General features: G+C 44.7%; 2 protein-coding genes and 2 non-coding genes across 8 annotated transcripts; all 4 read left to right on the top strand.

Annotated features, from left to right (window-relative positions):
• Positions 1-1,251: 1,251 nt before the first annotated feature.
• LOC118795504 (DISP complex protein LRCH3-like) lies at positions 1,252-17,559 on the top strand. Of its 4 annotated transcripts, none has more exons than XM_036554027.1 (20): positions 1,252-1,559; positions 4,654-4,798; positions 4,965-5,091; positions 5,622-5,727; positions 5,877-6,013; positions 6,141-6,250; positions 6,530-6,623; positions 7,134-7,239; positions 7,833-7,969; positions 8,090-8,154; positions 8,715-8,763; positions 9,019-9,156; positions 9,495-9,542; positions 10,024-10,077; positions 11,042-11,090; positions 11,518-11,631; positions 12,065-12,162; positions 12,298-12,435; positions 12,557-12,634; positions 14,209-17,559. In XM_036554027.1, the coding sequence occupies exons 1-20, from the start codon at positions 1,316-1,318 to the stop codon at positions 14,350-14,352; spliced, it is 2,181 nt and encodes a 726-aa protein (XP_036409920.1). In that variant the 5' UTR covers positions 1,252-1,315; the 3' UTR covers positions 14,353-17,559. The 4 variants fall into 4 exon arrangements, with proteins under 4 accessions (XP_036409920.1, XP_036409919.1, XP_036409923.1 ...); XM_036554026.1 differs by lacking the exon at positions 14,209-17,559 and adding an exon at positions 12,902-13,424; XM_036554030.1 differs by lacking the exons at positions 11,518-11,631; positions 14,209-17,559 and adding an exon at positions 12,902-13,424.
• A 5,025-nt stretch (positions 17,560-22,584) lies between these two features.
• Positions 22,585-26,021, top strand: LOC118795828 (60S ribosomal protein L35a-like). Of its 2 annotated transcripts, none has more exons than XM_036554573.1 (5): positions 22,585-22,641; positions 23,196-23,245; positions 23,927-24,079; positions 25,167-25,311; positions 25,961-26,021. In XM_036554573.1, the coding sequence occupies exons 2-5, from the start codon at positions 23,235-23,237 to the stop codon at positions 25,982-25,984; spliced, it is 333 nt and encodes a 110-aa protein (XP_036410466.1). In that variant the 5' UTR covers positions 22,585-22,641; positions 23,196-23,234; the 3' UTR covers positions 25,985-26,021. The 2 variants fall into 2 exon arrangements, with proteins under 2 accessions (XP_036410466.1, XP_036410467.1); XM_036554574.1 differs by lacking the exon at positions 22,585-22,641 and adding an exon at positions 22,648-22,855.
• On the top strand, positions 23,382-23,510 carry LOC118796182. The gene has a single exon (XR_005005862.1). It is a non-coding gene; the product is annotated as a small nucleolar RNA SNORA13 (small nucleolar RNA).
• Positions 24,186-24,325, top strand: LOC118796183. Its single transcript, XR_005005863.1, has one exon. It is a non-coding gene; the product is annotated as a small nucleolar RNA SNORA13 (small nucleolar RNA).
• Positions 26,022-26,901: the final 880 nt, after the last annotated feature.

The raw sequence follows: 26,901 nt of genomic DNA, 5'->3' as shown, positions 1-26,901 counted from the left end.
AGATGTTTGGCAGACGTATAAGGCATGGCCTCTAGATCTGTACACACCTGTTGTCTTACCTTTTGGTCCCTGGTTGTGCCCAAAATACTTGCAAAACACAATTTCTGCATATATTTTTACAGCATTACTTTATCATGCTCATATCTGGCAAATGTATTTCTCATGGTGTCTAGATTTGTGTGAAATACTTTCCATTGCAGTAAGTCATAATTCATATCCATTATGGCAACCACACATATTTTTTACATGAATCAGCAACTATTCAAAGCATTCACACATTCATGCAATAGCATACAAATTTTGTGTGCAAAGTGCTGGTAATGGCTCTTTCTTGTGTTCATGCTTAGCCATTTAAAATATTGTAAATGCTGCTGTTATCTCTCAATATGCATAAGCAAGATTATTGCATAAATTTTATCAGTACTTATCTTTATGCAATATGGCATGAAGGAATACACAGATGTTTTTGTTGGAATCATTTGCTTTAGTTTGTGTTTTTAAATGATTTTAAATGTCTATTTATCATCATTATTTACAATATTTGTACATTTTTTCTTGTTACAACTGAAGTTATCAGAATAATTAAGAGTGGCATTTGTCATACAACACACCTGTGATCATACTGAGGGTGGTCAATAAATGTCTTTGAAATTCATTAAAGAAGCGCACTGATGTCGTTTTGTGATCTATCTCAACTCACAAGATGATCTGTGGCCAGGGAAAGTGATGAACAAAGTCACAAATCAAAACTGGTCATGAAATTTCAGCTCACCTTGGCATGAAATAAAAACCCATATTGTAACAATTCCGCTTTCACTTCTCTACTTCCTCTCTTATACCGGTCAGTGGAATCCTCGAAGGAGAAGTTCTTATGGGAGACGTTGTATGAGCATAATAACAGCAAAAAATAATAAATGTAGTTTATGCATTTATCAAATGATGAATTACATTTAAAGACAGCAACCGTTAAAAGGTGAGAACTGCACATTTTAGTGTGACATAACACAAACAAATGGATCCAATTTGTCTCCTTTTGATGCATTACCAAGCAAGTGATTCTAATGACTTTCTATCAGGATTAATGTCAAAAGAGAACCAAATTAACGCAATTACCTCTCTGTGACAATGTATTTTACGCACAAACACACTAATGTCATGCAAGTTTTTATGTCCCGTGTCACACATGCACTAACTCACTGCCCACACCATCTGCAGCCTCTTCCCTGCCTCTAGCGGCCCTCAACACTCGGCGCATGCGTCCACCTATTCTAGTGGCTGAGGGACAGAGACGGTGGGAGAGTGAGCTAGCTGTGTAATGGCGGCCGTGGTGTTGCTGTCTGCGGAGAGCCCCGGCCCCAGCTTTACGGTCGGCAATCCCGGAGAGGCAGCAGTCCCCGGTAACGGACTAGGGGCAGCAGGACCGGCTTCTTGGAACCGCGCCCTCGATAGGGCCCTGGACGAAGCGGCGGCCACCGGCTGCCTCAATCTCAGCGGCAGGAAACTGAAGGAGTTCCCGAGGAGCGCCGCTAACCACGACCTCTCAGACACGACCCGGGCCGGTATGCAGCGATCGAGGGCTGGGATGGGGTTGCTGGGGTAGTCGGGGGCATGGGGAAAGCTGAAGAACCTAAGTTATCATTCCTAATAAGCACTGGGTAACGCTGCGTTGAATCTCGTTTCAAGTGGACAGGTGAAGAGAGGCAGAGGGAGAGGCTGATTTCAGCGCAGATAGAGAAGTAAACACGGGCGTGAGAGTTGGCTTGGGTTCTGTTTACGAGTTCGGGACGTTAACTCAGTGATGAAAGTTTTGAAGTTACTCTAGCTGCCGCTGGTAACACAACAGGCATGGTTCAGCTCCGACTGGACACAACGCACAAAAAGGAAACGTTTTGCATTTTGTTTTTAAACGGTGGCTGGCTAGATCACCAGCCAACTACAGGAGTAGAGTCTAATTATGAAGATGCGGAAAGAACGTTTCTGGCTGTTTGGAATGTTACAGGAGCGAAGCGCAACAACGTTGCTTTGAACGTTCTGTACACATCATACGTCACCAGCCGACCTGCACCGGCTTGTTGCGTGTGTATCTGTACATATTTTGATATGGATATCTGTAGTATGCATTCAGATTGTGATAACACAGCGTTTATATCAGACTGGGTACACTTGACAGTGCTGTCCAAAGTGGCGTTTCGCCACTCATTTGACGTGGCTTGTGTCTGTGGAATCACACCCTGCAAATGCAAGCGCGTGAATCTAAGATGTTAGCTGGATAGTTTTATGGTCAGAATGCCAGCAGCTTGTCTTTATTTACATCTTTACTGTCGTGTAGGAGAAACACTGAGACTTGCCCGGTTTTGAGTTTCTGTTGTCTTCGCAGGCTGTGTGAACATTTGAGTGAGACGAGCCTTGACAACCTGTCACAAATTGTAGCACCAGACCCCAGACCGTTACTGACAAGCACAGCACGCACTCGAACGTGCAAATGCAGTCGCACACTTTCTAACTGAGTTACACGCACTCTCAAGCAGAGCATTCATCAGTCTCCCGCGGAACCCCGTGAACGTAATGTTATGCCTTTATGTCTGCACAGCTCACATTTTACAGATCGTCCATTCACTGACGCGATTCAAGCCAAATACATTGCACAACGGCAGTGCCTCATATGGGCCCCAAAACCTAAGGCTTCGGGGAAGAAGCCTAGCTCCTTAGTCATAGCACCACGCTGCTGCCCAGTTCTGGCTTCAGGCCTGTCATTTCTACAAATGAAGATTTTTTTTTTTTTTTATAAATTGAGTTACATGTCTCGAGCGGCTGTCGCTCATTTCGGTCTTCATTTCTTGGGTTTATATAGGTCAGCCGTGGCTGTGAGACAGGTCTGCAGTCCAGACCTGGTAGGAGGGTCCTGAGAGAGCTGCACAGCACTGAGCTGGGCACGAAGCGCGAGAGACAGTGTGAGCACATTGTACTAATGAGAACAGGCTGTTCTGCCTGTCTTGGCCCGTCATTTTTCCCATGCCTAAAAATAATCAAATAAAGATACATTAGAGGCAGAGATGGAATAGTGGGGTGAAAGGAAGGAGAACAAAAGTGGGAGAAAGAGTCAGGGTGATGTCCAGACCGGGTCACAAGAAGGGACTAATTAATGTGAGAGTGTTTTTGCAGATCGCCTCAAAGCAACACCAGTGCCGGTACCCTCTCACACACAAGAGAGAATGAGTTAGACGGGAACTGAGAAAGGGACTTTTCGCTTAGTAACACTATGGCAGTGAACTGTGTGAAGGCTAAGAGTCACCGGTAATTTTGGCAGTCTGGCTGGTTATTGCGGGTTGATGTCATTTTGTGCATATAAAGGGGGAGCTTAAGGAGGAGGAAGGAAGGCTGGACAGATGGAGGTGTGCTGGCTCCCTCAGGATCTGCCATAACTCTGAGAAGGCCATACTGCAGACTGCTGTTTTTATATAAAGCCAAGAATTCATGGTATTGAACAAAACCTATACCTAAAATTCTAAGTTTATTTTCAAGGCAGCTGTATATAGCCAGACTTAATTTTGAAGGGGCGTGTGTATGTGTCTGAGGAATGTATATCCTGAAAGACAATGTAGCAGTGTATCTTGAGATGAAAACATTGGGAAGAGATGATGTTTATAAAGTTGGGTTAGTGCTCATATTTCTCTTGGCTCTGTTTATCTCATAGTACTATGAGGAAGCTGGGTTTTCCCTGCATGTAATCCCCTTTCACATGCAGAATGGCATAGATGAGCTTCCAAGCTGTTTAAGCAAGTGTGGCTGTTTATCCCAGCTGAATGAGTGTGGCGCTCCCAGACTCAGGCATGGCAGTGCGTCACACGTATAAAGTGTTTTAGGAAAGGGAAAAGGGGAGTGTGAAAGCAGACACAATGGTGATTCTGTATGTGTGAGTGCGTGTGTTCCTGCGCACGTGTGTTTGTGTGCGTGTCAGAGTCGGAGCGCGGCGTGTCTCGGCGGGACGGCCCGGCGCAGGAAGCAGACGATGCCGAGGGCCCGCCGGTGCTTCCTGCATCCCAGGCCACAGCTGCGGGGATAAATATAGAGTCAGGCTGGAAAAGCCATCACCCTACGCTACGCTATCGCACAGCACTGTGCAACAACACCACACGGTCCCATGCAACAACATACAGGCAGGCTGCACCAGCGGTACAGCACAGACGGCGTCGTAGACCCACAGCACATCAGGGGCAGACAGCTAATCTGAGTTAGAAGCGGAACAGTGTGAGTGTTATTATTAGACCTGCGTGCTCAGTATAGCAGCCACATTCAAGGGGGGCTGTCAAGATACTGTTTTGTGTAATGCTTTTCAGCCGTTGGGCTGCGTGGTTTCTGTCTCTCTCTTTATCGTCTTAGTCACAGTCCTATTTTAGCTGCGCGGACCTCTGTGTGTGAGTTTGTGAGGGTGTGTGTGTAGCAGTTGTAGAATTCACTGTAAATGTCAGACTGACTGCGTGTCTGTTCTTTATCCTCTTGGGTCTGGACTGTGTTAAGAGTTTCGAGAGGGTAGAAAACCTGCTGAACTGCAGGCCTTAAGCTTGACCTTTCCGGTTCACTCACAGTGTCTGTGCTGTGTGTCTGATCTCTGTCCCTTTCTGTACCCCACCCACCCACCTTTTCTCTGTGCAGACCTGTCCCGGAACCGGCTGCCGGAGCTTCCCGTGGAGGTGTGCATGTTCGTTTCCTTGGAGAATCTGAACCTGTACCAGAACTGTCTGCGCTCACTACCTGAGAGCCTGATCAACCTGCAGGCCTTGACGTACCTCAACATCAGGTAACCAGCGGTTACATACGCACATGCACACACAGCAGGTAGTGTGGTTGCATGTTGTAATTTAAGTTGGACCGATTGTCTTGCAATCTCCTCCTCTCTTTCCCTTAACTCTCCTTCTCTCCCCAATCTCCCCCCTCTCTCCTCCTGTGCCTGTCGCTCCCCCCAGTCGGAATCAGCTGACCACCCTACCAGCCCCGGTGTGCAGTCTTCCCCTCAAAGTTCTAATCGCCTGCAACAACAAGCTGGTGTCTCTGCCAGAGGAGCTCGGCCAACTGCGACAGCTCACAGAGCTGGTGAGTCACCATTACAAAATCACACTGTTATAATTCTACACTGTTGCACTATCACACTGTTAGACTTCTACACTATTAAGCTATCACATTGTTCGACTTCTACAACCCTGAGTTATTACACTGTTAGACTTCTACACCATTAAGCTATTATACTGTTGGGCGTCTATAACATTAAGTGGTTACAGTGTTGGGCTTCTATTCCATTAAAATATTACCCTGTTGGGAAACTAGACTCTTATTCCCCTGCACTGTTAAACATTACATAATTGTGCTCTTATATAGACTGAAACTTAGACTGTTAAACAACTGTTCCATCGCTTTTTTTGCAGTTTTATTTACTTTTTTACACTGTTCTATGCATATGCTCCCATACTGCCCAATGTGTGTAATGTTACACTGCAGTGCGGTAATGCTGATGTGATATTCGAGTTACGCTATACTCACATTGTACTGAAGGTATTATTTTACACTCTGACTCGTACAGTGGGAGTGAGTTTGGCTCACACTCAGTTTCCTGCTGTCTCTTTCAGGATGTGAGCTGTAATGAGATCCAGACGCTTCCTCATCAGGTCGGCCAGCTGGAGGCGCTACGCGACCTCAACATTCGCAGGAACCACTTGGCGCGCCTGCCCCCAGGTCTGACCCTCCGCACGTTTCCACAGTTACGGGGTCGCCCAGGGCTCTTTGGGCCCTGGCTGTATGCGGGTGATTTTGTGTTTGGTTGAATGTAGGCGTGTTAACGTTTTTCCTGGTGTTGAAGCTACGTTTTATTGACGTTCTCACAGAGCTGGCAGAGCTGCCGCTGGTGCGTCTGGACCTCTCCTGTAACAAGGTGACGTCGATCCCGGTGTGTTACCGCAACCTGCGGCACCTGCAGAGCATCGTGCTGGACAACAACCCTCTGCAGAGCCCACCTGCGCAGGTACCGCGTGCCCCGATTCAGCCTGGCCCAGGCAGGGACGCCTCCGCTTTCACTGAGTTTCCTGACAGCCTCCGCCCTGCCGTAGTAAGAGCTTCTGTTTTTCTCTCCCTGACTCTCTGTCTCCCAGATCTGCATGAAGGGCAAGATTCACATTTTTAAGTATCTGAACATGGAGGCGTGTAAAACGGGGCCTGAACTGCAGGACTTTGACAGGAGAGCGCTGGCCTGCGGATCCTGGTGAGAGCGGATGCGTGCAAGCTCGCTCAGTCATTCACTCACTCGTGCGCACACACTCACTCACGCCTGCCCATTCATTCACTCACTGTCTTCTCGTTCACACGCACACACACACTCACTCTCCTTCTCTTATGCATACTTTTTCCCCTCACACTCACAAACAGGTTCCCTTTTTCTTACATTTTTCTTTTTCTCTCTCAAAAACAACACATCTCTCTCCCCCACCCCTCCCCTCACACACACAGTCGCACACACTCTGACGTGTTTCTCTCTCCTCAGTGTGGATGAACTGTACCCTGGCCGGTCTTATGGAGCCTTGGACTCCGGGTTCAATAGCGTGGACAGCGGAGACAAGAGGTGGTCAGGGAATGAGGTAAGAAGCGGAAACGTGGACACCCAGATGGATGGACAGACAGACAGACTCATACAGAGACAGACTCACTCAGACGAAAAGACAAATATTCATGTCCTTCCGTTTCTTCTCTCTGCCTTACGCATGTCACTCTCAGTCAGCCAGCCAGAAAGGATAAGACCTTGGAATCCTCCAGTTACAGGAAAAACTAAGGAATGCTTCTGACAGCTTCTGCAGTACTTATGTATTACTTTACTGTGTATTATACTCACATTGAAAGCGTAGTCACCATAGGTTTCCGAAGACTGAGAGCAAAGATGGAAAAAAAAAAACTTGAGCTCTAACCAAAACGCCTCATGCAAAACGCCCACAAATATCCAGGCGCAGTTAAAGTTAGCCGTGCTATGTGACTGTGGTTTCCTTTGTTGTTGCTCAGTAAATAGTGCTTGTTTTTGCATCAGGTGAATCTGCACCATTTACTTCCCTCTCTTTCTCTCTCTGTTTCCCGCTAACCCCCCCCCCCCCCCCCAGCCCGCAGAGGAGCTGTCGGACCTGCCGCAGCGGGTGGCAGAGATCACCAAGGAGCAGAGACACCGCAGGGAGAGGGAGGAGAGCAGGGGCATGGCCAACGGCAACGGTGAGGGACAGGAGGAGGGACAGGGACGGGAGGAGAGGGAGCAGTTTACAGTTTGAGCATTTTTTATTATAGACAGAATTACAATTTAAAAACCAAACTATAAATATGTATTGTTGAGAATTGTTATGTAATGTTCACATTTGCCTCAGTGATAGTCATACACCATATAGACTCATACCTCAGGTATGAACAGCGGCAGTCTGTATCACTGAGATGTTTAATAAACTGTGTTTACATAGGTTATTTTCTCTGTCCGAATACTTGATTATTTTTAAAATGCCCTATTTTTCCCTGACTCTCTGAAGCAGCATACCTTTACGGTGGTCTTAGTTCAAGGTTTATTGCTACTTGGTAAAACTGAGCTGCAAGGCAGAGAGTTTGTGCCAGAGAAGTATATGTGGGGCTGGGTGGTGTGGCTCAAATTTTACCATTAAATGTGTTTCTGCATCTTTGTGCTGCCACAGTCTGTCTCAATGACGGCTTAATTTTTCACACTAACACTTTTGTCTGTGTCTTCCTGTATGTTTGTGTCTGTTTCTTTGTGTGTGTGTCTTCCTGTGTGTGTGTGTGTCTGTGTGTCTGTGCTCCAACAGAAGCAGAGATGGAGCAGATAGACTTCATCGACAGCAGCTGTGTGGAGGAGGAGGAGGAGAGGCAGAGACGGAGGACGGACACCGCCAGCCTCAGCACCCAGTTCATGGCCTACATCGAACGACGAATCACTAGAGAGGTGCGTGTGTGTGATGTAAGAGTCCATGTTTATGTGTGCATGTGTTCTTTGTTGGTGTTTTTATGTGAGGTGTATGTGAGAGGTCAGTGTGTTACTGACTGTTGCTCTGTTTCCTGTCAGCGTTCACCAGTGAAGCCCAGAGACACAAGGACAGATGAAACTCACAGAAACGGCGCCCTCAGCAGGTATACACACACACACACACACACACACACACTCTTTCACACTTGCACAAACTGACCATACAGAGCACATGTAGCAGTGACAAATCATTTTGAAGGTGTTGAGCTGATTGTTTTCTCTGCCTTACCTTGACATGAAAATGTAATGGGTTATATGTTTTGAGTTTTCAGTGTGAATCAAATAGGGCATTGTCATTCAGATCTTGTTTGCAAAATTACTTTTGCTTTCACACTTAACACTAATGTGCAACATGCCACAATGGAGCTAAGGTTAATTAACAGTGTGCTGCAGAGTTTATGACTTTCAGCTGTGCAGCACTGGGGATGCCTTTTTTCAATGGCTTATTCCCACTGACCTGTGTCCGGGTGCATTTGAACATCGTCATGTAATTAAGTCATTTTCAGTTACAGCCAATTTTTTGAGCCATCAAGTCGTAATTAAATATGGTTTATGAAAATGAGCCATAAGAGATGCGTTAGCACAGTCAACTAGCCCACTGAAAAGCACAGCACCATGTGGAATGTAACACAATAATTGAACTCACCCCCCTCTCCTTCTACAGGAGCTTCCTGAATGGAAGAAGTGTGTCGCCCTCTGCTGGTCACAGTCAGGTACTGCTGCAGTCTCTTCTCATCAGTTCAGCCATCCAACTCTTTTGACAGAATGACACAATTTGCATTCTAGTTCCGGCTGTATAGAAGCGCAGCCATTTCAAGATGGAGTTACATTTGATTTTTTATGCCCATGAATCTGCTTCCACAGTGTGCAAGGTTGTTCCAGTACCAAGAACGTTTCTCGTGTCTGTGTTGTCGTTAACCATCATCTTTTGGCTAAAATGAATCCTGTTGTCTCCCTCTTTGGGTCAGCGGGGTGCAGGGGCGGGGTCAGGGGTAATGGGAGTGGAGCGCGTGCGGAGAGAGGCCCAGCTCGCTGCCCTGCAGTATGACGAGGAGAGGCAAAGGGGGCGCCATTCCCAAAAGGAGCCCATCATGACTTACGCCAAGGTCAGGAAGTCTCACACACAAGCACGCTCACACATACACTCATTTCTGTGGCCACATGTTTAGCGGTAATATGAGTTAATATGTAAATAGACCTTTAATTAATATACAGATTATTCCGGGGTGTTAATAGAATTAATGGGTGTATGAAATCTGATGTGGAAAATTAATCCTAATGAATAAATCCTGGGCATTAATTAACAGAATTGATTTGTTAATGGTTTGCGGGGCGGAATATTGATGCTGATGGATTAGTAGTGGGTGCAGATGAAAAGAGCAGGTATGGTGTTGAATTCTGATGCAGGCCATTAATGCAGGACCATGCTTCTCTCTCTCTGCAGCTCAAAGCAGCACAGAGCCCTTCCAAGCAGAGTCCCACAGAGAATGAGGTGAGTCTGTCTGTCTGTCTGTCTGTCCGTCTGCGTCTGCCAGTCTCTCACTGTCTGTCTGTCTGTCTGTCTGTCCGTCTCTCACTGTCTGTCTGTCTGTCTGTTTGGCCCTAGGAATAATTTATGTCGTAGTTCTCTGTATTTTTGAACTGGAGGGCGATGTGGTGTTGAAGGTGAGGGGGAATGGAGGTGTAGTTTAAAGGGTGGATGGGGATGGAGGTGTAGTTTAAAGGGAAGAGGGGAATGGAGGTTTATTTTAAAGGCGGGGGTGGAGATGTATGAACACAGCTTTGTAATGAGGGAACAGAAGTGTTGTGCGCTGTGAGACCCTGAATCTGTTGCGTATGTTTGGATGTCAGTCTCACCACTGAGAGGAAGTCATGTCATTAATCGAGCCTTCTCGTCCCTCTCCACCTGACATGCTGTGCTCACTGTCCCATGTCTCTGGCCCCTCCTCCTTCCCCTCCCTCTGTTCCCCCAGAACGCGTACCCTTCCAGACGCTCTACCCATACAGACGACTCCGCCCTCTTCATGGTAAGAGCGTGTTTGCATGAGTGACCCCTCCCCCTTTTCCCATTACCCAAAAAGGAGTAGGATCGGCCTGTGTGTACAAATTAGCCTGTGTATAAGGGCCATGAATAGTCTACCCATCACTTTGTGTTCCTCTTTTCTCATACAACTTACATGTCTATTGTTTCTCTGTCAGTCTGTGTTTATCTGTCTCTGCATCTGTGTATACTTGTGTCTATGCGTGTGCACAACCTGTGTTTCTGCCGTGCTCAAACTCACTTGTGCACGCACGCACACCCACTCTGCGCGCACACACACACACACACACACACACACACACACACACACACACACACACACATTCACTCACTCAGTCATGTATACAATCCCACACGCTTGCATGTACACGTCTACAATGGACACACACACACGCACACATACATGCAGCTGTTGTAAGTGTGCCTCCATGCTTAACGCTTAACAACCATATAGATACTGAATCATTAGAGCTATCTTTGAATATAGTGTCATGTGGGAAACACTGCCACTAAAGGAATAAGGCCTGTCATAAGGTGTGCAACCATACACTGTTGTCACCAATTTCTAGTTAGATATTACTGCAATCAGTGCAAGTGGTTGCTAATGAGCTTTTGGCACTGAAAAAGTGCATGTGTCACAAGGCTATTGCTTTCAATTCTTAAATTGCTTTCAGTTACCTTCAGTTGTAGAACTTCAGAACTGTTTTACCACTGAACTTTTTCTTGCAATGTTAGCAGGGGGAGGGGTCAGAGTTTGCGGAAGCAAGGTGTAGTTAGGTTCAATAGGGTGCTGTTCTTGGTGCTGTCTGTCATCAATGCTTTGGTGTAGTGTGCATACATGTGTTCACAACTAAACAATCTTCTCAATCTTCTCCTTTCCCCGCGCTTTCATCCTGACCCCCCTTCACTCACCTGGACCCCTCTCCGTGATCTCCCGTGGTGTGCTGCAGAGTGAGGAGCGTTCCCCCCTCTCCCCAAACTCCTCTGGGCCCCCCTCAGGTAAGCACCCACCACACTGACCCTTTTCACTCTTCATGCCGTAATTCACTTCATATTTTCACTCCAAAGAGCAGGAAACGTTAAGCTGAGCATAATGCATGTCCTTTTTGGCAGTGTCTTGTGTGTGTGTGTGTGTGTGTGATTGTGGGTGGATGTGTGAAAGGGCGGGTGGCTGACAGCGTCTGCTGGTTTTGTGTGATACTCCACAGAGCTGAGCGAGAGTTTATGTTCAGGTTGAAGTGGGAGGAGGAAGTGATGTGTGGCCTGAAGGATGCTGGCATCTCTGCATGCGTCCACAGTGTGGACAGTGTCTCTGCACCCCTCACTTGCTCCAGCACCCCCCTCTTGTGTCTCTATGGTACTCTTACCACCCTGCCCTCCCAACCCCCCTCCCACCCTGTACGTCTGCTTCCTGTTTACCCTGCAGTCATCCAATCACCTTCCTGTCCTGGCCCCACGGCCCTACCTTCCTGTCGGGGCCCCGCCCCACGGCCCCAAAGCTTCCTGTTCCGCCTCAGTCAGAGAGAGGAGACCAGGAGAGGTAGGTCGGGGGGGGTCATGAACCGTGACCCCGCCTTGACTGGATGGATTGTATCAGTGCCTGGAGTGGCGTTGCTGTTGATGAAATGTCAGATCATGTTAATTAGCGTAATTAGCATGTTGATCTTAATTAATCATGGTAATTAGGAAATTACTCTTTCAGTTTTAGTGATTAAAGAGCAATCCTGTTCATAAGTATTGAAGTGATCGTTTTAATTTGCAGTGATTATGAACGATCTTGTTCATTTGCATTGATTAATGAATGAGCCTGTTAATTTTCAGTGATTAATGACTGATAATATTAATTTGCAGTCATTAATGACTGATACTGTTAATTGTTACCCATGCTGTGACAGGGTGAATGTGTGAAAGTGCTTGGGTAAATGATACATCTGTTTTTTGTCTATATCTCTTCATTACCATTCCTTCAGCAGAGTCAGGGGTTCCCAGGTCAGAGCCTGAAGAGACCACGCCCCCTCAGGCCCAGGGTCTTGTGGGAGAAGAAGCAGAACTGGTAGAGCAGCTACGAAAGGTGAGAGACTGTCCCCCCTATTGAACAAACTGTCCTTGCCCATCGGTACCACCCTGTCACATCAGATACTCTCCTCAGATGATTGATTGGCATAGGGATGCTAAGCCTGACGGCCATCCGCGCTTTCCCCCACAGAACATCGAGTCCCGGCTGAAGGTGACGTTGCCTAGCGACCTGGGGGCTGCGTTGACCGACGGGGTGGTGCTCTGCCACCTGGCCAATCACGTGCGGCCACGGTCCGTGCCCAGCATCCACGTGCCCTCTCCTGCTGTGGTGAGCGTGTCCTGCGTTGCTCTCCTACTGTGCCCTTGTAGCTCCTCAGTGTGTTCTCTTAGCACCTCTCAGCCTCTGCGTGTGTGACCGACCCTCTTCTCTTGTCCCTTGTTCTGTCCAGCCCAAACTGACGATGGCCAAGTGTCGGCGGAATGTGGAGAACTTCCTGGAGGCGTGTCGCAGGCTCGGGGTTCCCCAGGTGAGAGTGAGGGGGTGTCTCAGTGTCCTTACTGTGTGCGTGTGTGCATGTGCGCATGTATTTTGGGCTCTGCAGTAGCAACCCATCTCACATACTCAAACTCAGATCTAGAACCAAAAACTTATTTTCTTTGACTTTATGCCTGTTTGCTGCTACTAACAATTTTTCTTTCTCTCTCTCTCTCTTTCTCTCTTTCTTGTCCCTAACCATAATCCTTCCCTCATCTCCCTCTTTTCCTTTCCCTCCCTCCTTTATTGTACATGATAGCCCCGATGTCAGGGGTGCCTTTGCACTGTAGGGCAGGTACTGGGGAGTGAAGGCATGTGTGTGTACAGGAAAGTGGAAGCCCTGCTTTCTCTGGCACCCCCTGCCCAACTGGCTGCTTTTGCACTCTTCTACCTCTCACTGTGTTCTCTCTACTGCCACCTGGTGCCTTGTTTATGAAAGGCAGTGCAGCCTGACGCAAGACCAAAGAGCAACAAGTGAAACTTTGTCTTAGACATCAGAGGTCTATCTTGTGGTGTTACCCCCTCTGTGTCACCCTAAAATTAACCCCATCAATGTCCAACACTAGTTAAGATTTCCAGGTTCATTCCATCATTGTGTTGCAGTTATAATGTTTTGAAAACTCTAGATGTGTTACTTACATGGTCCCTGGAACAGTAAGAACATAATGTGACAAAGTGAAATTATGCTAGAAGTCTTGCATAGTGCACTTTAAGGCCAGGAGAGCTTTCTGAGCATAGCTATATGTAAGAATTTACCTGAGCACATAATTGCCTTAGCAGAGATTGCCTGGCCAGATGGTTACCTGAGAGGAGATTACTTGAGAGGATGCTTACCTGAGTGGAGATTACCTCAGTCGATAGTTTCCTGAGCAGATAATTGTCTCAAAGAATAATTTTCTGACTCTTCATGTGGGTTGTCATTTTTCAGAGTGGGTTATTTTTATTCTGCAAATGGAATGTTGAAGTGGTACTGAAGTGGTATTTACAGATAGAGGGAGAGTGAGAAAGAGAGAGAGAGAGAGAGAGAGAGAGAGAGAGAGAGAGAAAGTGTGTGTGTGTGTGTGTGTGTGTGTGTGAGTGAGAGAGAGAGAGCATGACACACACACTGTGTTCTCCTTCCATAGAGTACGCCTCTTTCTCAGTGTAGCAAACAAAGCAAAAATAAATACAATGGAGAAAAAAAGTCAAAGAAAGAAGTTGTGTGATTTCATCATGTATGTCCCAGAATCCTGTGCGCCTGCATGGTGTGACTAAAAGAGCTGTAGTGCTGCACTGTGCCTCACAACTCCACTCCTCTTGTTTGCCTGCTTTGGTCAGTCTGTCTGTCTCTCTGTCTTGCCCTGATCTACCATGGTATCATTTGTTTTGGTGTCCTTTATTTACAATCTGTTTCCATCCAATTCATGGTTGCTTTTTGATTTGGTATTTAGTTTATATTAGGTTACAGTTACCATCATCATAATTATAATTTATAATTTGCCCATCCATTGAATTTTTTGTTCCTTTGTTGTTTTATTTTTCCTGTCCCTCCCCCTTTTACCATGCCCCCCCACACACCTGCACCAGGCCCAGCTGTGCCTTCCACTCCATATCCTGGAGGAGAGAGGGCTCCCCCAGGTGGCCGGGACAGTAAGTGCACTGCTGGAGCTGGCTCCCCCGAAACACTCCCCCTCCACCTCAGTGAGTGTCACCACCTCCCTCGCCATTTAGGATGGGCAGACGGACTGACGGACACAAGGAACCACGCATAGATCTGACACTCACCCTCCCGAGCCCTGGACTTCGCCCTCCCCCCTTCGACATGGCCCCCCATCCTGGTGGGAGGGCACCCTCACACACCTTCTCCCTTTGCGGCGACCCCCTTTCTGCAGAGAGTGACCGAGAGCCTCCCCAGCACCCCAGAGGGAGAGGGTGAGGAAGAGGAGAAATTTTGGGTATTATGACCTTATGTTCTAGAGCCAGAGCCATCAGGTCAGGGTTCTTTTCCTCAGGACTGACAGACAGGACAGACAAACAGACACAGGGGCAGCCACTTTGGACAGAGAGAGTAGAAGAGAAAGACAGTCATTCTTCCTTTTACATTAAGTTGTCTTCTCAGTTTATTTCCCTTTGGTATTGCCTCTGTCTGTGTAGGGGAGTTTTTCATCCCTGGTTTCTTTTTGTATATTATTATATTATTATTAAGGTCAGAAGGCAGAGGTCTGTGTGACATGGAGGGTTGGGATGGGAGGGATCTTGCTGCCTTGGTAACTTGGAGGATATTTATTTCCTCTGTATTCCTGTGTGTCAGTGTGTCAGGTGACCTGGACTGCCCAGTCCCCAGAGGGGAGGTTGACACAGCTGGCTCATCCCGGTTTGATGGAGCGGCTAAGAAATTATGTCCTTTTAATTAAAGGACTGTGCTGGGCAGAGATGTGGATTAAGTGAATGCACCTGATGTATCCATCTCTTTGCCTCCAAAATTTTATATCTTGTGTTTGGAATGTTATTATGCCTTATCCCCTTTGGGCAGGAATCTCTGCAGTGCAGGAGCGCTGAAACGACACAAGTGCAATTCTCTGATATGCACACACACACAGCTAGCGGCTGTCAATTTATCACACTACAAGTCCCACGGTGCACCTCTGTGGGCGCCAATTGGAGAATAGGCGCTATGCCACTGACATCATCCATGCAGCTCACAGGCACTTGACGAATTGCAGGATGCCTCAGAGTGGTGAGGTGAGAAAACCCTACCCAAAAACCCACCCCTACCCTCATAAAACGAAGCCAGTTTGTTATACTGCTGTGGGCTCCTGGTCATTTTCAGACCTGGGCCTTAGAAAAACACCTTGCTGACTGAGTCACTCAGGAGCCCTGTAATGTTCATAAATGCATAGCTCCAGTTTGTACCTGTCGCCAGGAGATCAAGGCCTAAATCACACGTAAGCCTGGTGTATGAAATCAGCCCCTTAGGGTTCCCATTTTACACCACAGTAAGAACAGTACAACACTACACCGCAACACAGTGCAGACCAGGGTCTAACACTGTTTAGCAACAATAACGCAATATACGCAAAAACAACGGAATTCTGCATAACTGAACACCACACACCCTGACACCTCACCTCAATCAAAGCACTACACTACACACTCCTACATAGCACTACACTTCCCAGCATGACACAGCACAGCAGTACCGCTAGGAAAGCAGCTGCTATGAACCCTGCATGTGGTCCTCCTCCCCCTGAGAGAGGGGAAAAGGAGATGTTAACAGGGTTAATCACCTGTTATACAGCAGACAAGCCCCCAACCTCTAAGTCCGAAATGGCTCACCCTCTTATATCCAGTCACCGCATCTGCAGCAGACAGCACAATGCTCTTTGTGTTTTTAGTGAATGCGTGTAGAGGGGTTTTGTAGAAGAATGGGCCTGTAGGCATGCACAGCTGTATCTACTCTTTTTCAATCATGTTACACCAACTCACTGACGCAGTTATTTTACACCAGTTTACTGATCCGAGCCTGCTTCACAGACTCGTTCGCTCAGACCTGTTACCCTGACTCACTCCTGATGGACCGATTAGATGACTGTTACAATGACTCAGGCTTCCTACTCAATCATACTTTTATCAGGTTAATTTTTGTCAAATTTTATCAAATTTTTTTATCAAGCCCCATTGCTTTTTACACCATTTAGCCTTTTAGTACAATGTACGTACCCGCTTTCTTAAAGCAGGGATCGAGTTTGATTCCAGTTTTCTTTACCCAGCTCAGTTGTGTACAAGTGTTCAAAAGTCTGACACAGTGAAAGATGTGCTTGGGTAAACTGCAACAATGTGACTCAAAATGAATGCTGCCATCATGAATTGTGTTCACTGGACTTCAGTGACTGCCTGCTACTGTTAATGCAAAAACAGCAGGAGGGACATATTCGTCAAAATGTAAATTGTAATAATGTTTGAATGTACCGAGTAATGGCAGAGCTTCCAATTGAAGTGGTTAATCTGTGGTGACTTGCAATCTTAACTTTCTTAATGACAGTTTTCTGGGGTGAATACATTATTAGTTAATGACAGGTAGCAAATTTAGCACTACTTAGTGTACGTACCAACACAGAGCCGAATTGAGTGTACGTAGCCCTGTGTTTTGCTACACTTACTCAGACTTGACTTACAGTTAGAACATGTACTGATCCTCCAGTATCTAAGGGATGCAATTACACAGGACACACAGGCAAGGTGAGGGACCAGAACACAGCCCAGCTGGGAATTCTGGGAAGGGTTGAAGGGGGGGGGAATGGTCTTAAAGTGTATCACTGCGAGTTAAAGTGACCTCTGACCTCTGTGTGGACGTGTAGGAGACAGGGACGGAGTGGGTTTTTTTATGTGTAAATATAAGGGGGGATTTCTGTTTTGTACACTTATTCCTCTCCTGCATGCTGGGTCCACATGCACAGTTTGAAAAACATGGAACATAAATGTAGATGAGAAAAAAGTAACATCTTAACTTTCTTTTTTATAGACTTCAGGCTTTGAAAAGGGAAGTTAAAGATGATTTATTTGTAATTATTATAAATGTGCTTTTCTTTCTGTATAGATATTTTTTATGTTTTTACCTGAGTTTGTGTGTTGCAGCTGTTTCCCTGGCCAAAGCCACGTGACCCCACTGTAGGGTCATTCACTCTGTGACTCTACAGTACATACACATTCCGTTCATTTAAATGTACTGCTTCCTGTACACCGAAAAGGACTTCTTCTCCTTTACAACAGAACCTTCTCTTGTGTGGAGTCTCTTTTAACCTTTTTCATGGCTTTTTTTGAACAATTGATCATCACAAAAAATGCTGTATCTGGTCTGAAATAAGAGTGTATAGAGAGAGAACTTCCTGGAGATTCTATTTGTTATCTTTTTGAAATGGTCCAATAAAATGCAGTTTCCCATCGCTGCCTGTGTGTTTTTGTTGGATGCACAGTGTAGTTCAGTGGGGCGGAATGTCAGTCCAGCTGTTTCCCCACTACAGACTTTGGGTAGGTCTTTTAGAAATACAGCTGTCGGATTGAACTCTGTTAAGGTACAGGCTAAATGTATGGATGAGCAGAGGGGCGTACTGGATTGGAACAAATCTTTGCTGAAATACAAATGTATTTACTTGTGCTTTAAATTACTCCGACATGTCAAAATAAATACATAAATGAAATGTAAAGAGTGACCTTTTCCAAAAATGGAAACAGAGGGGAATTGTGTTGGTTGGCGAACATGTCCTTTGTATTTGTAGAAAAACTTGACATGATCAAAACACCAACAGTTCTACACAAATATACATTTCTGAGCTTGCTAAATGTGTGCATCATGGTATGTGCACCATGGTACTCCCCTGCAGTATAAACTTAAAGAATGAATTTTTAAATGCTCAATAGCTTTTATTCAAAGAGTTACTTATAGTCTTTCTTCACTTTCAGTTGTATTTTAGCTCTCCACATTCTTGCAATGTCCTCCTTCAGAGTCTGGTTCAAAATGGAGATTTCCTGTGTAAATAAAAGAAAGAACTCAGAAAAGCTAACATGCTAAATTAACCTGCTGAGATGTAAGGCCGAAGTCACCTGCGCTAGGACATTTACAGCAGGAGAGCCACTGTACACAGCAGCAAAGCCACTCCATACCTGAGATCTCAGACCAGGGTTGGGGGAGCCATTAGCTCTCTGCAGATGCTTCAGGGAGTGGCCAGGGTCCTCCAGCACCTGTTCCGTGCCAGTGATGTTCATCGACCTGAGAAGCAACAGATCCTGTACCAGGAACAGTGGTGAGGAAACCAGTGTTGCTCATACAACAGGCACAATGCCATAATCAGATTAATTAAAATGAAAAATCGTGTGTCCTGGTTGAAATTCCATGTGATACTCTTTCAGATGTGGAATATTGTTATCAGGACATTTGCAGTGGTTAAGAGCCAGACCTTGAAATCCCAAAGGTTGCTGTACTGATTGGCAGTGTGGAACTGAGTTTGTGTCAATGACCAGGTTCCTTAACCTGTACTGCTTTGGTAAATGCCCAGGTGAATGAATGGACAATATAAAAAAAATAAAGCTACTTAATTTCCCCTCAGAAAAGGGAATCTGCTAAAAAAAGTAATGCATATCTGCATAGCTGTTCCCCATATTAACCCCAGGGCTGAGTGGACTTACAGCTGACTGATCTGAATGGAACTTGTGCAGCCCTGCCTTCATCCCATACACCATCCTCCTTCCCTCTGAAGTCTGCCGCCAGAGGGTGCTGTATTTGTTCATCAGACCCATGAAGCGTAGGCCCTCACCCTTCCCTGGATTCACATCTGAAACTACAGAGCCACCACATAATTTTTTTCTATGTTATTTTTTTTAATGTACTGCTCATATACATCAGCCGCAGGTGTGTTTTTAACTGACCAGAGAACCCCTCAGCCTCCAACTTTGCTTTTTATTATCTTCTGGGACCGACAATAAACAGATTTGTTATCCCACACAAATCCCTGCAGCTAAAGCAGTAGTCATGCACTTTGCTCAGTGTTAGACAAAGCTAGCTCTCCATTGACTCTTTTTTTTTTTAGATCCGTTAAAGACTCAGCTATGTTGGATAGGATGTAAGGGCTGTTTGTTTCCTGCTAAACAGAGGTCTTCAAATGAATTTCAAAAGGTGAGACATCATCATGCTCAGTCCCACCACAGACCTGGGTCTTTCTCAGCCTCTGCTGCCAGGAGACGGTTGTCAACCTGCAGGGTCTCCTTCTGGGGCTCCAGCCTGTGCTCCTCCAGAACGAACTATTGAGATTTAGAATTTAAAAAAGCATCCGAACAACCCTCCTTATCATTATCACCTGGGTGTTTTGACCCTTGTGGCTTTTATTTTATAAAGCTTGTTGACATCACAGAGTCTTTCCAGAAATGAGTTTACTACGCTTTAGTTACTACAACAAACATGTTACTGGAAAAATGTTCAGGTAGCAAACATACTGTACCTGTGGCACTGTTTCATTGTCACTCTCACTCAGGATGGGTACGAGCTCAGAGTTTCTGTCATTGCTCCTATTGTCAGAAATCTGCTGTACAGTGTCTGTCTTCTTTTGCTTGTCTGGACGCAGTTTTTCCCCATCCTGTAGCAGCTGACTGGAATCCCCGACAGTCTGGTTATTGCTTCTATTGAGTTCCTTTGAAGCCAGAAAAGTAATCCCAAGGGAAAAGCTCATAAGAGAACGGTTTACATTTTTATGATTGTAACTATTTATAAAAAAAGGTAAAAATGTGGGAATGCTTCTCTGATATATTGTTCTCAGCTTTACTCAGCAACTACATGAAGGGACAGCGCTGCAAGTACACAGAACAGATTTTATGTCTAATGGGTTTCACGGTGAGATATTTATCCTTTTCTTGTGCCATACTCTGAGTCTGTCACTCACTTGAAGCTCCTGATCTTTCTCCTCCAAAGTTGTGGTTAGGTTTTGCACATTAGCCTCCTGGTCCCGCAGTTTTTTCTCACACTCAGAGAGCAGCAGGTCCTTTAGGGCAATCTCCTTTTCGGCCTCCACCAGAAGCTTCTGCAACTCCTTTCAATGAGGAGCACCAACATCACCAGGAGAAGGAACATACACTTTCCTGTTCACACAGAGTAGTATCTCCCTGCTCCTGTGGTACTGTGATAATATACCACATCAGGCATGAGTCTGAAACTTCATGTGGGATTTCGCTTAGTTGTTTGGGAATGTTTGGATCATGTACCTCAAAGTCCTTTGATTTCCTGTTCAAGGCATCCCGAAGGTCAGAGATAGCTATGTCGCTCTCCGCAAAGACACGAGATGTGTGGACCTCTAGTTCCTCCGCTGCTTTTTCAAAGGCGACCCTCACTTTGTGCAATTCCATGTCTTGCCTTTTCTGCCGAGCATCCAGGTTCTACAGCAAAAGGCATAAACCTGAGTGACTCACTGAATAAATACAATAAGACACGTTCTAAGATCTCAAAACACACAATCTTGATCATACACCTTTACGTGCTTAGAATTCCTCTCAAGCTCCCCCTGCAGGTGAGTTATCACAGCGTCCTTCTGGTGCAGGGCGCCAGAGACTCTGGCCTCCAGCTCCTTTTTTGACAGCTGCAGCTGTTCAAACACATCCTCGATGTGGGCAAGTTCAAGGTTGCTCTCTTTTGACAGCACATCCAGACCCTCGAAAAATAACAGAAGCGAATTGAAAATACAACCAGACAGACACCACCTGTGTAGCCATTAAGTCGTACAGCCCTCAAACTGTTGTTCTACAATTCTTGAAAGATGAGAAATGATTAGATATTTGGAGATTTTTATTAAGAAAGAACAGGATGAAGTACACTTATCTTATAGATACTTATAGCTGAACAGATATATTTGTGTCCAGAAGCCCTAAGTTCAAGCCCAGTATAAATACATTTGAGCTAAATAGATTGTGAAGGCCAATCACACAGAGTACCTTATTTCACTTCTGGTAGATGCTCTTAGGACTGATATTGGATCATCAATCACAGCCCTCAAAAAAACCTACAACTATTTTAAGCAAAATGGTGTAAGGTTTATGTTTGAGAATCATCCAGCTATGTTGGATTTGTCCAACAAGAAAAGTGTAAAAAAAAAAAATGAAAAAAAAAGGATAAAAAAAATGGATAAAAACTGCCAAGAATGAGAAACAGTAACCTCTCCTAAAAGCTGACACCACATGTTGAATGATTCTTTGATTTTGTCTGTTGTCATCATTTCCATTTTCCTGAAAAAGGGAACAGACATTTAGATCTCACTGTGCTTCTGTTAAAAGTCAGTCTTAAGAGGCTACTGCCTTTGTCCTTACTGTAGACACAGCAATTATATGTCAGCAGCAGTTGGATGTCATGTATACATCCTGCTTGATATGACCACAGCTGTTCTGTGGTCTCTCTTTGTAGAGGTAGATGAAATTCTTTCTTCATGTTTTAGCTGAGAAAAAAAAGAATCTGTACTATATCATAGTCAAAACATTGCATTTGAAATATAAAAGTAACCAATATTTGTTATCTCTTCATAACACATTTTTAATATTTTACTGAGTATGTTAGATATGGTATTACTTGTATTGATCTTTGATTTTTTTTTTTTAACCATGGGAAGAGTCTACTTGCCACAAAGTTAGTATCTGCTCCTTTCAAGTGTCCTTGTGTTTAGAAACAGACAACAATAACAATACAGTCACATAATTCAAATCATAATCTAAATGGAACGATCCACAAAGGTTCTTCCACCGCCCATAACCGGTCAGAACACAAATCCCCAAGATTCTGAACGTAACATGTCCTAATAAGGTATTATCCTAGTATCCTTAGGTATCCTACTAAGGTAAACTATTGACAATTACTCTCTAAAAATGTGGTTCTTCATCAATGTAACGCTAAGGGCCATTGGATGACGTTTAACATTCACATTCCTTAGTTTCACCGTGCAGATGTTATAATGCAAGCTCATTTGGAAGTTCTGAAGTTTTTCAATAGCTTTGCAACATTTTTTTTTTTTTTTTTTTACTATTTTTATGTCCTTCTGTTGTTACAAGTACCCCAATGAAATTTTTTCATTGTTTTTCATTGCAATGTTTTCCTTCAGTATCCGACATCGTGTTAATACTACTAATAATAATAACAACAAGAAAAAGAAGCACATGAAGAATGTATTCATTACACAATTAAAGTGCGACTTCGTTTACATGTAAAACTGCAAACTCGTTTAAACCTTGTTTTGTTTGCGGGATAGTTATTACATACATAATACGACATTCATTATTTTTATGTTCATTCCGGTCAGTCGACCACAGTAACAACAATAAAACAGAATTTATTAAATAATAATCCCCAAAACTGGCTGTCATTGTATGGTACAGTAGTTTATGTACAATGTTTTAGTCAGGCGCTGCCGCGGCCACTCCTGGTCCTTCTGTTCGGCGTTAACTTTCTGCCGGTCTAAAACGAGTTTCTTTCCTCCATATTTGATAGCGGTGAAGGTGAGGAAAACAAGAGATGAGCTAGATCAATGAGGTGTTTTACAGTCATGGCGATAGTTTGGGGTGATAATTCCCCTTGGTCCATATTGCGATGAGTCCTGCATTTGTGTACACATTTATATGTGTACTGATGAATCCAGGATGTCATGGATGTTTGCAGGATTTCGTCTGAAGCGGGGCCGTGTTACAGTGAGGAATCGCATGTACCAGTAAAGTACGCCTGTCATGTTTTATGTAAACGCCTGGAGATCGATAATGGTTATTTTCTCAGTTTGCAATTTTAAGTATTTCGCAGTGGTCACTATTACCGCATAATTAACACCAAGGATAATAATCAAAGTTACTAACGTATAGTAACGTTATATTTGTTAGTGACTTAGTTATCTAGCTGAAGGTGCCCTGTGTGTAAGGTACCTAGGCATTGCCTTTATGGTCAGAATACAAAATTTATGAGGTATTGTCGTGCTGGTAAGTTATTATGCGGTTTGCTGGTGTCAGTTTGACTCATGCATGGGCTCCTCCAACACTTAATTTCCTTGTCTCTGTTAACTTAGGGTCTGTCGTGCCTGTACAGTGTAGCTACCTACCTCATAATGCCGGGCAGGTGAGTGTATCTACAGCAGCCATCATTGTTTTATGTACTATTTTTTGTCGTTATGTGGCTTTTTACTAGCAGCGTATTTGGCTAAAATTTGAACGACTTTTATGCTGTTGCTAATATGAACTCATTTAAGTGTCTTTGCCTTCTATGTGTTGCCCGTTCATTGTGTGTGTAATGAATGCGGTGTCAACAGAGGCATACAGCAACTCTTGCGTTGGCCTTTAAAGGGTGTCTCCTATGGCATCTTTGAGGTTACGCATGAACATATGTTGGGTGTTCTTTTAGTGCATTATATAGTGTACGTGCAAAACAGGTACTGTACTTAACTATTTATCAATACTTTGTATATGGGTAGTATTTGATGAGGCAAACTGTAAACCTTCAAGCTGTTCCAACATTGGAAATGACAGGCCAACACCCACAGTGTTGCACTGTTACCCCTGTTCGGTGGGGTTGGGAAAATGTGAAATGTGTGAAGTGAAAAGAAATGGTGTTCTATGTGATGTGCTCCAAGCTGTCTTGTAATGTAATGTAATGTGAGGTATAGAGAAGTGACCTGCTGCAGGACCTCGTACTCTAGTCACATTCTGCTGCAACTGCATTCAGAACTGGGAGGAAGCCTCCAGTGTTGTGAATGGGCTGTTGGTCAGTTAACAGCATGCTGACTCTACTTCTTCCCCTCAGACTGTGGAGTAAAGCCATCTTCGCCGGGTACAAGCGCGGCTTGAGGAACCAGCATGAGCACACAGCCCTGCTGAAGGTGGAGGGGGTGTACACCCGCGAGGAGACGGACTTCTACCTGGGCAAACGCTGTGCCTATGTCTACAAGGCCAAGAAGTGAGTGTCTCCTAAAAATGACAGCACTATAGGTCCACCTGCTTCCCTGTCTGACTACTGACCATTGTGTATGTTGGTGGCGGGGGGTGGGGCTTTTATCGTGCTTTGCCTTTTAGTGTTGCCTGTTCATTCCACTTGTAATGGATAAGGTGTCAACAAAGGCATACAGCAACTCTTGTGGTGGTTCACAACTCTTGTGGAGATGTCCACAGTGGCGTCTTATTCAGGGCTACGACAAGGATAAGCGTGAGGTAACGTGTATTAGGAAGCAGGGTAGGTGTTATTACTGGTTGCTTTTGTGTGATGGAGTTGCTATGATTATCTCTTCACTCACAATAAGTACTATTCTCTGATTCGCTCAGATACTTCAAAACAAATCAAGTATTCTGTCAAATATGAACTTGAGTATTGTAACTGTTGTTATAATTTACTGTAATCCTCCTGCCCCAAATATATTCCGAAGCACAACTGGAAAATGAATGTTCAGAAACTGAATGTTGCTTTAGCTGCTTAGTCTGATGCTGAAATTGGATGTTAACCTTTCTAAGCTCCTATTAAGTGGAAGAAGTAATGTGGTACACATTTGTGATTTGATGCACTTGTAAGCCAGTTGTAAACAGGTAATTTCCAATTTGCCCCTCTAACTCACTGAAGCAAATCAAGGTTATTTATGTCTGGCTGAGTTCAAACAAATAGTCTTTCACATAGCATTTGCTAGGCTAAATGCACTTTACAGAGTACTCCATTCACATTTAATTTCAGACTAACCTTTCTGCATTTCTTTGAGTCAGCAGACCTTTGGTTGATGTTCCAGTCTGAATACTTCAAATAATCACTGCGGCCCTTGCATAGAGGAAAGCAACTCGCAAGCTCCTGGTCTGGTTTTTTGACTTCAGTAGATTGTGCCTAGGGAAGTGGGTTTCATAAGGTACTACAGCCTGTTAATTTTACTCATTCAGTGGTGCAGCAAAGCAATGCTTTCAGTCTATGGCTGAAGGAAGCGAGAACAGTCCTGTTGGTACGTGCCTAGTTAAGCACTGCATTGTGCTACATCAGTTACCTCACCACCTTGTTTGTTTCTCTACAGGAATACTGTAACCCCTGGAGGCATGCCCAACAAGACAAGGGTCATCTGGGGCAAAGTTACACGTGCCCATGGCAACAGCGGGATGATCCGCGCCAAGTTCAGCAGCAACCTCCCCGCCAAGGCCATTGGACACAGGGTTCGAGTGGTGAGTATCTCTCACTGGCCGCTACCTTCCTGATGTGATCCTTCCCCTTCCACTGTCACCATTTGGGTGAGTGGCAGAGAAGGCTCAGTCCAGTTCAGCCGGACAGCCAGTTCCCTGCATTGACTGTGCTGTGGAGACTTTGCTTGATGATCAGTCTCACTTCTTATTGGCAACTTGAGGGCATGGAGGACTTCACAGATTCAGTCCTTGTCAAGGTCCAGTTGACCCCCTCTGCTGTTGGGTGAATTCCCATCATGCTTTGCCTTCATGTGTTGCTGGTTCATTCCACCTGTAATGAATGTGGTGTCAGCTGAGGCATACAGTAACTGTTGTTGTGGTCTAAAAAAGGCTGTGATATGGACACCTTATGCAGGACCATGACAATCACAAGTAACAGGTACAATACACCATCTAGAATTCGCTGTTTGCTGTTGGTTGTTGACTTGTGTAACCCAGCAGTCTTTCTCATGGCCTGTCACTGAATAAAAGATGAAGTGGAGTGTGTTATGTGTCACAGTAAGTGGTCTGTCAGCTTGGTGAATGTGATGTGTGTTTTACACTTGTAAGCTTCACTTGTAAGTCGCTTTGGATAAGAGCGTCTGCCGAATGAATAAATGTAAATGTTCATGGCCTCTTTATTCTCTTTCAGATGCTGTACCCGTCACGGGTGTGACTTGCTGCCATTTTGTACAATAAATAGTCCAATCACAACTTTGTGTGAGGAGTTCTGATTTTGGGAAGGAAGGGTTAGGGAGTGGGGATATCTGTATTCTATCTGAACAGTTCTGGGATGTCCTGAAATGGCAAAAAATTTGTTTTCCCTATATGAAATCTTTTTTAACTAGCCTTTTCGCCCCAGTGGATTTAGGTCTTAAATTTACAAATACATTACATGTGTGTGGTAATGATTGTCTTCATAAAAGATTACTTTTTTGGTAGAAAGGGTACTGCTTTCTACCCAGATAGGTGTTCTAAGTCTCTACTCTCTTGACTGTGAATCTTATGGGTATTAAATTTTGGTGTATCCCTGTCAAAATATCTTAATCAAGTTGGTTTCAAGGGTCATGCCATCCTATCGGGTTTAGCCCAGAACTGAATTTAAGTCCACTTTCTGTACTTATGTGTACAATATGAAACTGTGGAAACAATGGTAGAGGAAAGGATGTCTCTCTCCACAACATATATTGAATGGTAAAACTTAACGTTAAGTGTATGTTAAGTAATGCTATGTAGCCAGGCAGAGGTACCCTGGATGCCTGTGTGGTCTTAGCAGATGAAGTAGTTGAAATAGCAGGTAACTAAGCAACTGAATATGAAGGTAACTGCCAAAATAAAGGAAAACTTGATTAAATGAGGGATACAAAGTATATTGAAAGCAGGTGCTTCCAGACAGCTGTGATTCCTGAATTAAGCTATTGACATCCCATCATGCTTAGGTTCATGTATAAAAATGCAGAGCAGGCTCTGTTTCCCATTATTTTGAGAGAAAAGGGAAGAGAAAGAAAAGATCTCGATGACTTCGAGAGAGGTTTGATTGTTGGTGCACATAAGTCAGGAGCTTTGGAGAAGAACACTGCTCAACATATTTCA

Source organism: Megalops cyprinoides, chromosome 20, assembly GCF_013368585.1.
Source record: "Megalops cyprinoides isolate fMegCyp1 chromosome 20, fMegCyp1.pri, whole genome shotgun sequence".
NCBI lineage: Eukaryota > Metazoa > Chordata > Actinopteri > Elopiformes > Megalopidae > Megalops > Megalops cyprinoides.
Note: the sequence above shows the minus strand (reverse complement) of the source record. Positions and strands in the feature narration are given on the sequence as shown.